The sequence below is a fragment of the Pimephales promelas genome, chromosome 1, assembly GCF_988280905.1.
Source record: "Pimephales promelas chromosome 1, fPimPro1.hap1.1, whole genome shotgun sequence".
Taxonomy (NCBI): Eukaryota; Metazoa; Chordata; class Actinopteri; order Cypriniformes; family Leuciscidae; genus Pimephales; species Pimephales promelas.
In genome coordinates, this window is record NC_142769.1 from 17,964,533 (window position 1) to 17,981,888 (window position 17,356).

The 17,356-nt window shown below is 37.8% G+C and overlaps 1 protein-coding gene across 1 annotated transcript in view; it reads left to right on the top strand.

Annotated features, from left to right (window-relative positions):
* Positions 1-316: 316 nt before the first annotated feature.
* The window catches only part of ppp1r14bb (protein phosphatase 1, regulatory (inhibitor) subunit 14Bb), a 29,202-nt gene continuing 12,162 nt past the window's right edge, over positions 317-17,356 (top strand). Inside the window, exon 1 of the mRNA XM_039669309.2 lies at positions 317-1,070. Within this exon, the coding sequence (XP_039525243.1) occupies positions 870-1,070 (201 nt within the window). The 5' untranslated portion in view covers positions 317-869. The remainder of the gene's footprint in view (positions 1,071-17,356) is intronic.

Genomic DNA, 17,356 nt, shown 5'->3' on the forward strand with positions numbered 1-17,356 from the left:
GTTACAGGCCTGGTGAGTAAGGAAAAACAAATTTTGTTATTCCCTTTAAAATACTTTATTTTCCTGATGTATAAAATAAAATTTACTGATAGACACAATCAAACAGAAAATCTTAACAGAGTTCAAAAGTGTCACATGTAGATGCCACTAAAGAAACCTTTTGTTTTTATTCCTCACTTATTTTAGCAACTCACTTGAAATAACAGGATTATCTGGTTGTATTTAGCCTGAAGTGAGGGTTGGTTAACTTATTAGTCAGCAATAGAGACAGGAAGAGAGAGGCTGTCAGAGAGGGAGGGAGAGAAAGGACAGCCGTGGCTCAGAGGGGGTTACACACACACACACCACTCGGGTGAGAGAAGCAGATAGGAAAAGAGAGGAGGGGGAAAGGAAGGACAAAAAGAAGGGGGACACTGTACTGTTTGTTTTCGTTTTTATTACTTCGAATAAGAGAAAGGGAGCGCTGCCGTTTCTCTTTAAATGCACGGTTAAATCATTGCAAACGGCTTCCATTTTTATTGAAAGGATAACAGTAACGTAAGGCCACGAGGAAGACGCTGGAGTTTGAAGTGATTTGAGCGTTTGTGGAATTACTTTCTAAAGCAAAAGGAGACACGCGGTTTGCAGTCCAGTAGCTTAAGTGTTTAGCGGCTTAATAGATTGGTACAAGACCAAGCGAAACAAGCAATCAAATAGTTACTTCATATGACTTTAGAAATATTATCAAGTAGTTGCCAAATGAGTTCCGCGAGAAGGAATAATTAGCTTTATTAGTGGCCTTTTAAATCACACTGCTCAACAAACACGGGGAAGAAAACCCGATCTTCTTTAACGTTACTAGCCGGTTATTCACAGCATATTTGCGGACTATGGCGGCGGTAACAAGTCCAGAATCGAGCCAACCAGCTCGCGTTTACTTCCAGACGCCCACCGGTTCAACCGAAGAAGCCGAGACCCCAGCCCGCAAGCAAGGACGGGTCACAGTGAAATACGACCGGAAAGAACTGAGAAAGAGACTTAATTTGGAAGAGTGGATTATTGACCAGCTAACGGATCTCTACGACTGTGAGGTAAGACTCTTTGTAAAAGCTTTACTTAGTAAAGTAAGATAAATTATTCATCTTTTGGGATTGTAGGGGATTAGTTTATTTACTAAAAAGTAAATTATAAAGTCACTAGTTCAGGAGCTAATTCATAGATAATTGCTCTTGTAACGGCAGTAGAAGTGATCCTACGCAACCACCGTAACTTAACGTTAAATCATTACGAGCGAATGTGCAAAATGTAAGTAGCCTATTTGTCAATCTGCTGTTGACCCATATTTTAAAGAGCGCATTACTACGTGTAGGCTATTTCGACTTTATCTACCTGCGCGTTATCCCGTAACGCGCGCTGACGTCACGTGTACGTCGCGTTCGAAAATGTCGGTGGTGAGAAGGTCAACTGATGAAACTAACTAACGTTAGTAGTTTAAGATTTTATAAGGCGAGCGATTTAAACATTTAAAGCGTATTAAGAGTGGAAAATGTGGGTGATGATTAGATTGACTATATGTCTTCTTAGGGGTGCTGTCGCTTTCTGATTAGTGAGATTTATTATAGGGATTTTTTTTCGTTTACTAAAAAAAATTCATTCAGTGACTCTTTCTGCAAGCTAACGTTACATCGTTTGACCAGAAGGTGTCGAGTAGCGTGTCCCCCGCGTACAAATGTGCGTGTCCTGTGACCGTTATGTGATGTCCGTGACCTTTTATTTGACATGTGACGTAGCTACTAACAAAACTTTACAAAAATAATTATCTCAGGTGTTGTACAATTGAACAATCAGGAACAACTATCCTGGCACCTGAGTCTTACTTAAAAAGACAGCGTTTATTTTATGCAATTTTCTTCTCAACTCCATTGACCTTTCCCCCAAACGTTTGGTTTGCCTTGTGGCTCTTGAGTGTAAATAAATAAAAAAAAAAACAAGTATGCGCTAAAGATTAATTTAAACAGGCCAACTGGTTGTAAAGGCTTGTTTTACATAGTCTTCATGTACATGAAGTAAAAAATGAGTGTTGAGACCAGCATTTTAACAAAAGAGATGCACGTGTGGTTTTGCATATTCCTCATAATGTCTCTTCTATGTACCCTCCCCCAATCTATAACCACACACCCTGACACAAACATTTGCTTCCTCAAGTTATCCAAACCCGAACAAAGTTTAATCCGCTTTGCCAACTTTCCTAGCTTTTTAGTAAACAATAGTGCATGACGTGCTTGAGTCTTAATCCTTTTCATTTAAAACTACTAAAATTGTCAGAAGCCAGATAACCAATTTTGTTGTGGAAGGAGCCAGCGTGGCATACTGCCATCGAGAGAAGCAATCAAGTCATTATAATCTTACTTTCGGCACAGCAAGTGGTTGGTTTCCCTGGATGAGTGTGTAGTATTTTAAAAAGACCAGAAAACAGTAAATGCTTTAGTAACAATGTAACAGATGTGGCTTGGCATTCAGGAAAATTGCTGCGGATAATAAAAGGGAGGGGAAAACAAAAATACTGACTAGGAGGGTAAAACATGAGGGAAGAAAATAATTTTTGAAGCTCAGCCAGTGTGTTTTCAGGGAACGATTGACTAATGACTGCATCATCACTTGATTGGAGTCTCGTTGAAATCAAGAACTAATGGCAGTGTTAAATTGCAGTTAAAAAAGAAAGAGGATGCAAAAATCAAGAGAGAAGTAAACAGACAGTCATTGATTGAGACTAACAGACGGTCTGTGAAAGAGTTGGAGGGAGGGAGGTATGGAGAGGGACAGCTGTGGCTTTGGCCAGCAACACAAGGATGGCGTTGAGTGTTTTTCCTCCTTCCTCTCATTAACACTCACACAGTGTGTGTTGGACTATACAACTACATGTTTTAACATGTAATGTCACATGAAATTGCAAAAATAAATCTGATTTGGACTAGGTTTAAATGAATGAGTCATGTGTGTACATCTGTTCATAGTGACAAGGTTGAGCAATAGTTTGTTTTAAAACTCATTTTTGCTACCAGTTTCTTCAATTTGGAATGAATCAGCAACATTTATATGCGTATATGAAGGGAAAGGCAAACAAATGGATAAAGAGGGGATGAAGGATATTCTGACAGGCTTAGGAGGAGAAGGAGAGGCATAATTGCAGTTTCTGGGATCATCGGGTTGATGCTGCATAATGGAGACTGCCGAGCCGTGAGTCATGACTGAAGGAAATGCCAGTGACAGGCGAAACTGCAGGAAGTGTGTGTGTGTGTATGTTGTGACTCTGATGTTTTAAGAAGGCAGTAAAGGTCACAGCAGTCCCGTGACCTCAGCTTTGGAGCAGTCCTTTTGTGTGTGCGCGTGCCGTGCAGGGATAAACCGTGTCAGGATGTTGAGCCGCTCATTATATTGGCTCTTTATTTGATTTGTGTTGAGTTCTCTTATCTCCTTCCTTCCTCACTCTCAAACCTTATTTGAATACTTCAGTTCCTCACCTGCTAGCTGCATCCCCCTCCACCAGTGTGGAAGTGTGTGAGTGCTGTGTGCATGCAGTGTTTTAGTGTGTTGGGGAAAGAACAGGTTCAGGCATGTCCTACAGTCAGAATGTTTTAAAAAGCTGCTTTGCATGTCTGTTAAAAATTTGCAAAAGAAAAAACAAAAAAACCACACACACTATATGCAACTTATTCTACACTACCGTTCAAAGGTTTGAGGTTTTTAAGAAATGATTAAAAAAAAAACATTATTTTTTAAGAAATGTTTCAAGTCAGCATATAAAATGATTTCTGAAGGATCATGTGACTCTGAAGATTGGAGTAAAAATGCGGAATTCAGCTTCGTCATCACAGGAATAAATAAAATATAAAAGTTATTTTAAATTGTAATAATATTTCAAAAGAATTCTGTTTTATTGTATACGTATGATCAAATAAAAGCACTCATGGTGAGACTTCTTTCAGAAACATTAAAAAAAGTCTTCTGACTTTTGTACTGTAATGAGTAATAATAGGGAGTTGGATCTCTTCATTTGTCTCATAAATTTATCAGTTGTTGTTGGCAGTTTTGAGGTCAATACACTCCCTTTAAGTAAAAAAAAAAAAAATTCTCAGAATCTGTATGTAGAAATGAGGATGAATCATTCAGCTGAATAATAATGACACATATTACCGGTATTTGGAGATTGTGAATAAGCCCAAACCTTATGTTAATTTACTCTAGCAAAAACACTTGATATGTTGATTTAAGATTATTTTCTTAAACTTTTACTTTTGATTAATTTCAGTTTATACTCTTGACAGATACCGTATAACATCAAATTGCTCTTCCTGGATAATCATATCATGCACCATTTCACAATTCACATACTGTCCTAAAGAGTATAAAAGAACTGTTTAGTTGCTGTTATTTTTAGACTTTTCAGTCGATAAAAAGTGTCAAGAAACATGAGGCAGAAGTTTTTTAAAAAGTTAATAAATACTCTGTAATGAATTTAAGCTAAACTATGCATATCAATAGTTTAAATATGCTATTTTATAATGTAGTAGAATGTCCCATTCTCTAAAGTATCCAGCAAAGTATGTAATGTTAGTTCTTAGTACAAGTGTGAATCTGGATGCAGCCATTGTCTTAATTTGCTCGGCATCTAACATTCTATTGTTTGCATTACACAGCCGCTAATCACAGATCCTGATTACAGAGAGGGAGAGATGAGTATACACCAATGCTCATTGACTAGTTATTTTCCTCACTGTAAGTCTAAGAGTTAGCAACCTGTCAACTTCATCTTGTGTGAATGTTTATGATGCTGTTCTGTTCGCAGAAGTGAACAACAAACCATTTAAATGGTCCTAAGTTATAAACCGAGACTTATTGATCTCAGCGTGCTTCAAACCAGGATGTCTTCAGATCTTGTCTTTTCTGTTGGTCACTCAGTGATCCTTATGTAAAAGAGCTCTGATCCGGCTGGAAATAACCTTTTGTGCACAGCTTAATTCAAGAGTAGAGGATTCAGCAAAGTGAACTAAGTTAACTTTTCCAAACAGACAGACTGTCTGGCTCTTTAGCTTGTTTATAATCCAGTTAAGTAATTCTGTGTTGCCTCGGAAGGTTACTGTAGGTTGAAGCCATGAGAGCCTGAGATAACAGTATTGGAGTGCTTATAGGCTATTTGATATTAGGGTCACAATTGTTGACTTGATTACAGATTAGTTGACTAATGTTTTTCCCCCTTTTTTGTTGAAATTTTGATATCTTTTGCATGCTTTGCTGATGGTATAAGCCAGAGCCATAATTAAATATGAGAGTTGCGACACTCTTTGATCTTGCCGCCACGTAGTCACATGGTTTGTGTAGCTCTTAATAGTTCCGAACAGGGGTGTGTTTCCTGAAAGCATCGTTCGCCAACTATGGTCGCAAGTTCCGTCGTTACCAATAGAGTTCAATGGAAGTTGCGACCAACTTGTGACCATAGTTGGCTAACGATGCTTTCGGGAAACGGACCCCAGAGCCGCACTGTCAACCAGTTTGAATGATTTTAAGCGGGACAGACAGCAGCAGATATATTTGTTGCAATTATTGGTAAATTAGATTGGACTTGGTCAGATGACCACGGTCTGACTGCAGTAGATGTAAAAGATATTAATAAAAAATCACGTTAATTCAGCCAGCTCACATACCTGCATAGACAGTATAAGAAGTGGACAGAGCCATCTCATTGGAAATCCATTGAGACAAGTGAAGCTTTTTAGGTATTTTTTTAGGAATTCCGTTCCTGACGTGCAGATTCAAACCATCTCAAACAGAGCTTGACGACGTAGATGTGACTTGAGCAATCCATCTGTATTCTAGTGGCTGTGGCATAAGAAATCTGAATCATTCCCTTTCCGAAACTTACAGAGGCGGAGATTGTCAGTAGGAGCTGTCCATGAGCTAGGAGCAGGAGAAACTTTTGCTAGGTATTCTGATTAATTAATTTGTCATTTTGCCTCCACGTTTCCCCGATTGCCCGCAAGCTTCTCCTCCTCTCCATACTGTAATCTCTCTACTGTGTGATAGAGAGTCGCGTGGTTATGACGCAATCGTTAGCCTACTTTTACAAAAAACTGCTTCTACGGGGCCATAACATAAGCTACCAGGTAATGGAGCATTTTATACATTGTCGTGTTTCTTTAGAAATAAATAATGGACAAATGGAGTCTTCAAACGCCTCAGATATAAGTTATTCCCTGTCAAAGTGACGCCAAAATGAATGGGAGTCAATGGAAATGCTAAATCAAGTGAAGTTCTGCTACAAGATGGCGGCACCCGGCCGGCTTCAACTTCCGGTTAATGGATTACCCATTTGCATACCTGTATTTACTTCCTTTTTTCTTTCGAAGTCCACAGTAGTCGATTGTCGAGTTCGCTCGCACAATCATTGGTAACTAAGCAACAGTGGAGACTCAGACTGTCAGCTGTCAGGCGATGACTGTGCTGTTGGTGTTCTGAGTTGAACACACGGTTTGTTACCAATGATTGAGTGTGCAAACTTGACAATCGACTACTGTGGACTTCCACCAAAAACAGGAAGTAAATACAGGTATGTGAGCTGGCTGAATTAGCATTATTTTTATTAAAGGGGTAATGAACTGAGAAATCAAAATTTCCTTGACCCTTCGACATCTAACAGGTCATCATATTATAAGAATATCCTGTAAGTTTCAGAACTGAAAACATCCTTGTTAGTCCAATAAAAGCTTTTATTGACACCAGCCCCAGCAAAGAACTCGGTTTTCAAAGTGGGCAACTATGACGTCAAAGAGGATAAAACACCACCCCCCACAGACGAAGATCAACGCCTACTTCAAAACGGCCGGTTAACCCCCGACCACCGATTCGCGCATTACACGTATAGCTAAAGAACATGCCTACCTCGTGATGACAAACCAGATCGAGCTACCAAGCGAGCAATACAAAATATTGTGCAGTGCCTGATTGTGGAAGACGGTCGCTGCATAAGCTTCCTCTGGATTCCTATAGGACTGCATGGATAAACTTTATTTTTAATGACGTTCCACTCCAGCTGATGAGGTAAAACATTGTTGTCTGTTTGCTTCATTTCACTGAGGATTGTCCTGTAAACAAGACTGGATTTGCAGACCGATTAAGAGTAAAGAACGGTGCTGTGCCGTCTATATTGGATCTGACAGGAGTTTTGCAACACACAGACTCTGGGTGTATGGCGAATCATTCCCATTGCCATTTTACAACATTGGACGTTTTCAAAACATTTTCACAATTTCCCCCAAGTGCATCGACGGGACTCATTATAAAATGCAAAACTGTTCTCCACTCACAGCAGTGGGCGTTTAAGACCCAAGTCTTCAGTGCGAGACGCCCATAAAAACCAAGCATTTTTCAGGTAGGTTCAAAACTAGGGTACAAAATAGCCTATTACTTATTCATTTTGATGTTTTTGAATACAAAAACCAAGCGAACGTCATAAGTTGACCTCAGACAACAATATAATAAAACTTAAAAAGCCAGTTCATGACCCCTTTAATATCTTTCACATCTACTGCAGTCAGATTGACCGTGGTCACTCTTAATAACACCACTCACATGGCTGTGCACTTATAATGACAAATCAAGGATATTAAGAGGCTAAAAGGAGATTTAAAACTTTTTAACCCCCATTGAAGTCAACAGGGTGCGAATTTTAAAAAGAGGATAATACGGTGTAGAACACCAATTTTTGTCGTTTTTGTCTGTACTGACAGCACTCCAAATGTACAAAAAAATTAGCTCAATGTTAAAATTGACCGTAGTTCTCCATTAAAACTGAACCTCTAAATGAAGACGTAAAACAAAAAAGCAGTTTTCATCTTGTCTTAAATTCCAATCTATCTCCACATCAAAAATGCATGTGCAGGGCCTGAACTCCATCTGTGACATCATCACCAGTCTTATATCAGGTCAAAGGGTGTACTCTCAGCAATTTATATTCTTCAGTCCTTTAATGATGCAGAAACACTTTCATTAGTCTAAAGGGCTTTGTGATAATCACCACTAGAAACCTGTAATTACAGAAACTAAAGCAGTGGAGCACAGTAACGTTTTCCCATTTTCCTCTTCGATTTCCAGTTTGATGTAAAGGCTGTTTGTTCTCAGTGTTTTTTTTTTGTATCCATTTACTTGCTGTTATTAAAAACTCTTTTTGGAGTGCCCTGTTCTGAAGGTACTGGATTAGTGGAATTTTGGGTTACTTGGTTTCAAGTACGAATAGAAATACACATGCACAGACATGCATGTGCACACACTTGAAGGCACCCAGACTGAATATCCTAAAGTGCTCTAATCTAGGGAATATGATGAACGCTAGCCTGCTTTATTCCGCTCCAAAAACGACAGACGAGAGAGAGAGAGAGAGAGAGAGAGAGAGAGAGAGATGGGGGGAGGGGGTGGGCTTGCAGGTCTTACCCTGTTTGTGTTTCTCTTTATCACCTCTGCTTTTTCCGCTCTTCTCCTCTCCAACTTGTTCTATCTTTAGAAAGAATGACCACAGAGCCATATTTACAAAGACTACAGCACACATTGATTCAAGATCTTATGATGTTTTGCAATGACGATCCCATATCAAACATCACTAATGGATTTTGAAATTCCCAAACACTTTCTGTCCTGTGTTGACTCATTTCCTGTTGAACAGGAAGTTGGTGCATAATTGTTATGACTGGATTTTATTAAAAATGCAATTGTACATGTTTTGTCAGTGTGTAGAAATTTTTTTTTTTAGATTTCCTGGGAAAATAACAAACAGGGTGGATGGATTTGTACCACAATATAACCTAATAGTTTTGTACACACACTGCGTGCGAACAAATGATTATTTTCAAAAACAATAAAAAAGTGAATTTTGCATACTTTCACTTTAAAATGATCATGATTTTAACGGTAAAAAGACCGGAAATGGAAAAGCTGTTAATTGGTCAACAAAGTTTCCGTACTATATACGGTGAATAACTGTGATAGATCTAACTGTACATTTAAAGGGTGATGAACTGAGAAATCAAATTTTCCTTGAGCTTTTGACATTTAAGAGGTCATCATATTATAAGAATATCCTGTAAGTTTCAGAACTGAAAACGTCCTTGTTAGTCCAATAATAACTTTTATTGACACCAGGCTCAGCAAACAACTCATTTTTAAGTGGGGAACTATGACGTCAAAGAGGATAAAACACCACCCCCGCAGAAGAAGATCAACGCCTGCTTCAACACGGCCGGTTTATCCCCTCCGATTTGCGCATTACACTCATAGCTAAATAACATAGGCCTACCTCATGATGACAAACCGGATCGAGCTACTAAGCAATACAAAATATTGCGCAGTGCCTGGTTGTGGAAGACAACAGTCGCTACATGCACGAGTGAGTTGAAACTCATTATAATATGCAAAACTGTTCTCCACTCACAGCAGTGGGTGTTTACTTCCAAGTCTTCAATGCAAGACGCCCATAAAAAACGAGCGTTTTTGAGTTAGGCTCAAAACTAGGGTTGAAAATAGCCTATTACTTATTCATTTTGAAGTTTTTTAATGAAAAAAACAAGCGAACGTCCTTGACCTCAGACAACAATATAATAAAATATAAAAAGCCAGTTCATGACTAGAGCCAGACCGATATATCGGCCGACCGATATTATCGGCCGATATTAGACATTTTCCAAACTATCGGTATCGGCATTTATAATGGCCGATAAATGAATATTTCAAAAATAAAATAAAAACGGACGAAACACGCTTTAATCATCTCTCCTTGGCCTGTTAAATTAAAAATGTATGTTTTACAATTTGCAGTATGACGTTATTGCTAAATTATGGCTCATCATAGACTAGCTAACTTGACATTGTAATTATAAGGTTGCTTATAAGGCAATGTAGGGACTAATTATTATTTTATTTATCAGAACTTTAATATATTTTGATGCTCCTCTGTTCTGTTGTGACAATAAAAGAAACAAGTTTCTTTTTAAAATGCTTTATCATATTATTTCAGTTAAAACTCATAAATAACTACAAATAACTATGTTAGGGAAATATGTTAATGTTCTGAAAAAAAAAAAAAAAAAAATATATATACATATATATATATATATATATCGGCCGATATATCGGATTTTAAAATCAAAAAATATTTGTATCGGTATCGGCCTTCAAAATCCTTTATCGGTCGGGCTCTATTCATGACCCCTTTAATGTAATTTTACAGTAAAATACCGTACAGTAAAATAACAATTACTGTTTGTTTACTTGTAAAAAATGTGCTTGTGATGAGCTTTGATTTATCATGTGACTGGTGGTGAATGCTTAATTAGGCCTCTCTGCTTGTCACAGACTCATCAATCCATCCAATCACAAGAGTTCTTACTTTTTTCTTTTTGTAAACAGACATCTGGATTTTCTCTAATGGCCGTTTGTGGCTCTCCTTTTCTTACATCCTTACTGCTTTAGTTTTTACATTCTTTGTCAAGAAGGAAGTGGGAGGTCAAATGTGTAGTGACCTGTTGATTTGGTGTTTTGTGTGGTGGGTGTGTGTTATGTTCAGCAACAGTATTTCTATGGAAACAGCTCCCAAATGAGCTGGTCTCTTATAAAGCATGCTCTCCCTCCCTGGGGTCATTCGCTACATAATATGAAAATACACAGCCCATCTGACTCTCTGTGACTTTGTTGGTTTAGACTAGAGTAATTAATTTCTTTTTTGTTTTACACTATATTCAGCTACTTGTGTAAAGTGTAATAATATTAGCCCACTTACTTCATTTACAAGCATATTAAAAAAAATAAGACCAACAAAAGATAAAATCTTTTGTCTTTTACAGTGTTGTTGTTGTTTTGATGAAGGTAAAAAGTCAATTTTTGTTTTTATGTAGGGAAAAGGTCTCTCTCGCTCTTGTGTGTGTGTGTGTGTGTGTGTGTGTGTGTTGTTTGTTATTCGTCAATGTGCTCTCTACTGATAAGCCCCCAGTGTGTGTGTAGAGACAGCGGGTGTGTGGAGAGACACCTCCACCCCTCACTGGCCCACTTCAGCCCAGACAGAGGACTCGCTCCTGAGGCGGCATGTGTCCCATCCTCTTCTCTCTGTCAGCAGCACTGCTGTCTGTCATAATGTCAGACTGCAGTCGACTGAGAATAAATCAATAGTACAGCACTGTGTGTGTTTTTACATGAGATGGATTAGAGGTTAGTAAAGTGAGCTGCATGAGGTGGAGAGCGATTGATTCAGAACACATATCTGTAGGTTTTAGGGTTTGAGATCTCTTTCTCTTGTCACTCCCCTCTATAGTTTAGAGTTCATCTGGGTGTCATTATTGGCTGTTTGTATGTAATACTGTGATTACAAGAAAACCCCATGAATACAGTAGCTTGTTGAGGGCCGTTTTCCATAACATTTTTGATTTAAACAGGAAGCTTGGGCAATGCATATCAAAGAGCTTCTATTTGGTCTTATCACTGAATCATTGCAGTCTTTACATTTATTCATTTAGAAGACACTTTTATCAAAATGCGAATGACAAATGAGAACAATAGAAGCAGTAGGACAACAACAATACGTAAGTGCTATGACCCCTTTTTAAGAATAGAATAAAAGAGAAAAGAGAAAGGGTTAGGATTACTGGATCAAGTTCTGTCGAAAAAGATACGTCTTCAGCAGTTTTTTGAAAGTGGCTACTGACTAAGTAGCTCTGGTTGAGTTGGGCAGATCATTCCACCAGCAGGAAACAGTCATGGTAAAAGTCAGAGAAAGAGATTTTTGCCTCTTCGAGATGGTACCACAAGACAACAGTCGCTTGCAGAGTTTCTGGATGGCACTTAAGTCTTAAGAAGTGAGTTTAGGTAAGAGGGAGCAGTGCCAGTGGTTGTTCTGTAGGCAAACGTCAGTGACTTTAATTTAATGCGAGCAGCAACTCGCATTAAATTCAAGTCACTAATGCTGATGCTATGGCTAATTCTGTCGTCTAGCAGCTTCTGTGTAATGTCAGACTAGACATGTCTATTTTTGACTTGAATGTGCAAGGCTTTCAGCGTCAGTTTGTTATTTTAGCTGTGCAAAAACAATCTGTTATGCTGCTTGATTATTGTAAACTGTTGGGGCAAGATGACTATAGCACTTCTCTGCACTTTTGATGATGAATGGCTAATGCTGTTTTTACATTTTTAAAAGTTTTATATTTAATAAATCTACAAACAACAAATAAAACAAGCAGCTCTATGCACCTTTTAAAACAAGATTCTATTCTGTGGCATTTCCTTCCTTATGATCACCGTCGTCAATAGCAACGCATTATAACGCAGTACATCCATGTATCACGCACGCTCTCATTTCATTCAAATACAACTTGCCGTCTTGAGTCTTTGCTTCTGATTGTATTGAAAATGAAAATCAGAGATTTATTATTTACAGAGTTGGATAATATTGTTGTGATCATCTTGTCTGGATGAGTTTTGTACGTTGTACAAAATGGTGGTAAGATTTAAAACATTAATCTCACTTTTGAAATTTTGCTCTAGGGGTCCCCCTACAGTTGGGAAACAGTATTGTCTTCTACTACTGTCGTAAAATCGGTCATGGTTACACCAGGGAATAAACGCGTGCATTTGTTGACAAGCGATACCCCCGAAGTCTGCAGAAGGCGTTCTCACGTCTTGGGCAGACTCCAGTGTTGCGTGTGAAATATCTTCATCCCAGGTACATTATTATTTATTTTTTTTCAAACGGCAAAAGATCGCGTAGCTCATGTTTACAAGTCAGCGTCTTTATAGTAGCCTATTGGCTACTGTTTTACATAATGAATTTGCTAATTCAATTCAATGTTTGTGTGGTAGGTAATAGCCACATCGTCAATATAATAATATCAAGCTACCATAGATTAATCTGCAAATTTGAAAAATCGATTTGCATTATAGCCTGAGGCAAGACACTTTCACCTGAAAAATAAATAAACAATCATGACTATCAGCCTGCAGACATAGGATAGTTTTCCTTTTATTGTGTCCGTCTAATCATGTATTATTTACTTGCAAGAATGTAGCCCCTACCAAACTTGTACACCGTTAAGACATAGGCTTACTGATTTAGTTTTTGACGGCCAGCATCGGTTGGGCACCCACGTCAGCGAGCGAGCGCTGGACCAATATTGATCCTTGTGGTGCCTTTTATTTGGTCACTCTCCCTTTTTCTCTTTCTACTTTCCTCTGACAAAACCTTCTTGGTTCTTGGTTGGGCTTCTTGATTTTGCATGCTGCTTCAGCCATGACAACATACAGAGGTTAAAAAAATAAAAAATACTTGTTGGGCTCCCACGTTAGAATTTGAGGAAGTGGGGGAAGTGATGTATGCTGTAAAGTAGTCAAATTTTGTAGGTTTTTTTTTTTTGTGTGCTTGGGAAACCTGAACCTGAACCCTACCTGAAACCCGAAGTTACACAGTGCCAGTAAAAAAAATACAGACACCGGCAGGCTATGGCATACCTGTCATTCAACCTATTGTAAGTTGATGTACTAAGTTTTGGAACTTAGTAAGTGTTAGAAAAATATTAATATTTAAAAAGTTACATAGTGCTGCTTTAAATCCTATAGGTTAATTTTGTGAAATTAAGTTTGCATTCATAGTGTTGCTATTATGACATATCTTCAATTAAAATATGGGCTATTAAATGGGTAAATATTTATATCCCTGTATATAAGTCATAGAATTTACCACTAGTTTATTGGAATTCTCACTCGTTGGAAAGGAAAAAGCTTATTCTGCCCTCCTCTGAGAAATCTAATCCCATCCGAATGCCAATGTCTGTGATTGCTGATTTTGTATTATTTTAACACTGCTCTTCACATGTTTTTGAGCTACCGTCTGCACACCAGTCTTCAACATGTTCATTTCATCGCAATATGGATGGCATCCAACAATCTATCATCATGACAAAATATCATTAAAAATGTAATTAGCAAAATCACAGACACTGTGAAGACTGCCCATTTTAATTTCATTGTCAGGTCTAAGATACTTAGGCCCCGTTTACACGAGAACGATTCCGGGTGAAAACGTAAAAATATTTTATCGGATGTGCCTTTCGTTTACACGGCGACGGCGTTTTTGAGGCTTAAAAACGCAAAAAAGTGAAACCACTAATATAAAATATTTTATAAATATAAAGCATGTTGCAGTGCATTCTGGGTGCCACCAATCAAAACTCATTCATGGCTCCATTCATGCTTTGCTGCATGAATAATTATTGAGCTTTTGTTCAGAGGTGATCTGTTTGTCACCATTGCTGAGATTCATACGCTAATTCTTGATGTCTGTTTCTGCATACAAATGTTTTTTTTAGATGTTTTTTTAATTGATTTGATCATTTGGATTTCATTGAAAAGGCTAAAAATGGTATGATCTACAATGATAGTGCTGCTATAATTCATAAGGTAAAGAAATTGGGTTCTCTACCAGCTCAGGTCAAATGATTGCGAAATAATGATTGTTAATGCAATCAACACCATCAGATCACCTTTTTTATTGGTTCATCTGGATTTTATAACTCAGATACAGCATCCAAACAAAATCTCTTGAAAAGTTGATGATGTGAGGGTCAAGAGCCCAACTAAAACTAATACTGATCCCTATAATGGTGACCTAAAATTCTGGTTTTCTCCTGCAGTGATTCTGCTTGGTAACATCAGATGTCTTCAATAATCCTCAATCATCACTCAATTATTCGCTTAATTATCTCATTAATTTTAACGCTGCTTCAGTGTTCATTTAACACCCAAGTTTAATTGGGTTGTTTAAAATTACTTAATTCCATTGTTGAAGTTACATGAACAAATTATGTTTGTTTAACGTAACCCAGTTATGTGGAACCTGTTTACATAGAAAAGTTAATTAAAGTCAACATATCATTTTATTGAGTGTAGTCCCGTCCAAATAGGCTTTTAGACTAATTCTTAATGAGTAAATCATCCGAACATGAGTTGGTGTATTTATTTAAAAAACAACTTTTCTCTCTATCATGAAATTAATTTTTTTTTTTTTTTTACCCCAGGATGTGGGTTTTTACCAACAGCTAAAATATGTAAAGGAAATGTCTGAATTACTGACTCCAGTAATGTTGGATGATGTTGTACAATGATGAGAGTAATATTAAATGACTTTTTGCATATGCTCACAGTAGAAGCGTGAGAGAAAGATTATGTGGAAATATGTGAGAGATTATGTGGGTGTAAAGGCTCTTAGATTTATTGATAAATTCAAACCAATGGAAGTGATTTTTTGACACCACTGTCTGATATCTGAGTTTGATATCTATTTCCTCCTTCCGCTCTCTCTGTATTTTTTTCTACTTGATCCTCTTCATCGGTTCTCTTTCTTTCCCCAATCTTATCTTGACATCAGAGATTAACCAACCCATGCAGAAACCCCTGCAGTCAGTAGCCACGCCCACAGGTAGAAGTGCTGGCACTTGAGTATGTGATCAGATATCAGGCATAAATGACTCTGTCAGCACTGAGCAAATACGCACATGCATCAGAGCATACAATAACATGTGTGCGCAGATAGAACAAACACTTCATGAGAACGTCTCCTTAAGAGAAGACACTTTGAAATCAGAGTTAACAGCTTGGTTAAAGTTTTAGTACAGACAGTGTATGGTGTGTGTCAGTCATTGAGTATGCTGCGTCAAAATCACCCCTTAATTTAGCAAATTGAGCTTAATTTTTTGTCATATTTACCATATATTTAGATATAGCCTAACATACCATTTATTATATTTAGAAATACCCTATTTGAAAGGACCTGTGATTACCATGAGGACATTTTGAGTTTGACAAAGTTTGTCAGTCAGTCAGGTCAGGTGAGTTTGTCAGTCAGGTCTACTTGTATAGACTAGATTGCTTCTAAGCAGTTTTACAGTAATAAATGAGATGTAAATTTCTCTGTGATCACTGGCTGTTGAACGATGTTGATCGGTTTTGCCCTTGATAATGTCATGACGTCAATCTCTGTCCTTCTCGTGTATCATCTGAAGCTCAGAGGATGTTCTGGGTTCAAAACAGGTTCTGTCAATAACATCTGTTGAACAATAACAACATTAACAGCCAGAATCCACTCAAGAGCTCAAGAGTTAAAGGGATAGAATGAAAAAAATAAAAAATAAAACCCTTTCATCATTCACTCACTCTCAAGTTGATTGACCCCACTGGCTTCTATAGTATTTATTTTTTACTATGGAAGTCAATGGGGTCTTTGGCCTGTTTGGTTGCCCATATTCTTCAAAATATCTTCTTTTTTTTGTTTAGCAGAGGAAAGTTTATACAAGTTTGGAGGAACATGAGGGTGAGGTAATTTTTGGGTGAACTGACCCAAAGCAGCAAACAATTGCAGTGCTCTTAATAAACAAAGCGTTGAGCACCATTATATTTGTTCTTGGTGTAAACGGCCTTACGATATGAATCGTTTACTGACCTCTGTCTTAACTTCACTGTCATGATGAGTAACCTAATCTTTGTGCTAGACATTCAATGATATACCATAACAGCTCGTGATGCAACTATCTGTAAAGCACTGTTTACATGGTGAAAATACCATGGAAGTTACAGTGGGAAACTCATAACTAGAAATTCATCCATTTAAAAATCCCACAATTCCACAGTTCAAATACATTTTCTCTTCAGACCAAATAGCGATTTAACACAAATACACCCTTCACATTTTGGCTTTTAAACCCTCAGGAACACTGGTCTTGTGTACTTAATTTGTTAGTGCTTCAGCTGTGAAGTTTTTCCATATATTTTTCCATTAATATTTTTTCCCATTGATCGAGCTTAGCTTGTATTTAACCGGAATATTGGCTGATTTAACTTGAACATCACTCACACTCTGAGGATATAGAGAATACTGAGGATACAACATCATATGCTTAGGAAACATGTTATTGTTTTGGACAAGGTCGCGTAGGAATTGAAAGCTTTTTGGCTAAGTTCAAGTAATGTCTGGCACCTCATTGGCCCTGCCAGTGAGTCCATATTGCCAACATCCTTATTTTTGGTGATAAAGACAGCTTTGTAATGTAGGTCAAAATAGCGCCAAGTCTGAAATCCCCTGCTCTCATAATGTCACATCAAATTCACCATAAATGCAAGAGACCTGTAGTGCTCTAGATGCTCATACACATACTGAATTATAAAGGTTACACATGCACACAGACACAGACACACACATCCAGACATGAATGCAGTCATCCATAAATCCTGGGTAGACATATTCTCTGTGACTAAAGCAACTCAAACACACCTGCACATTGACCAACACATTGACTCA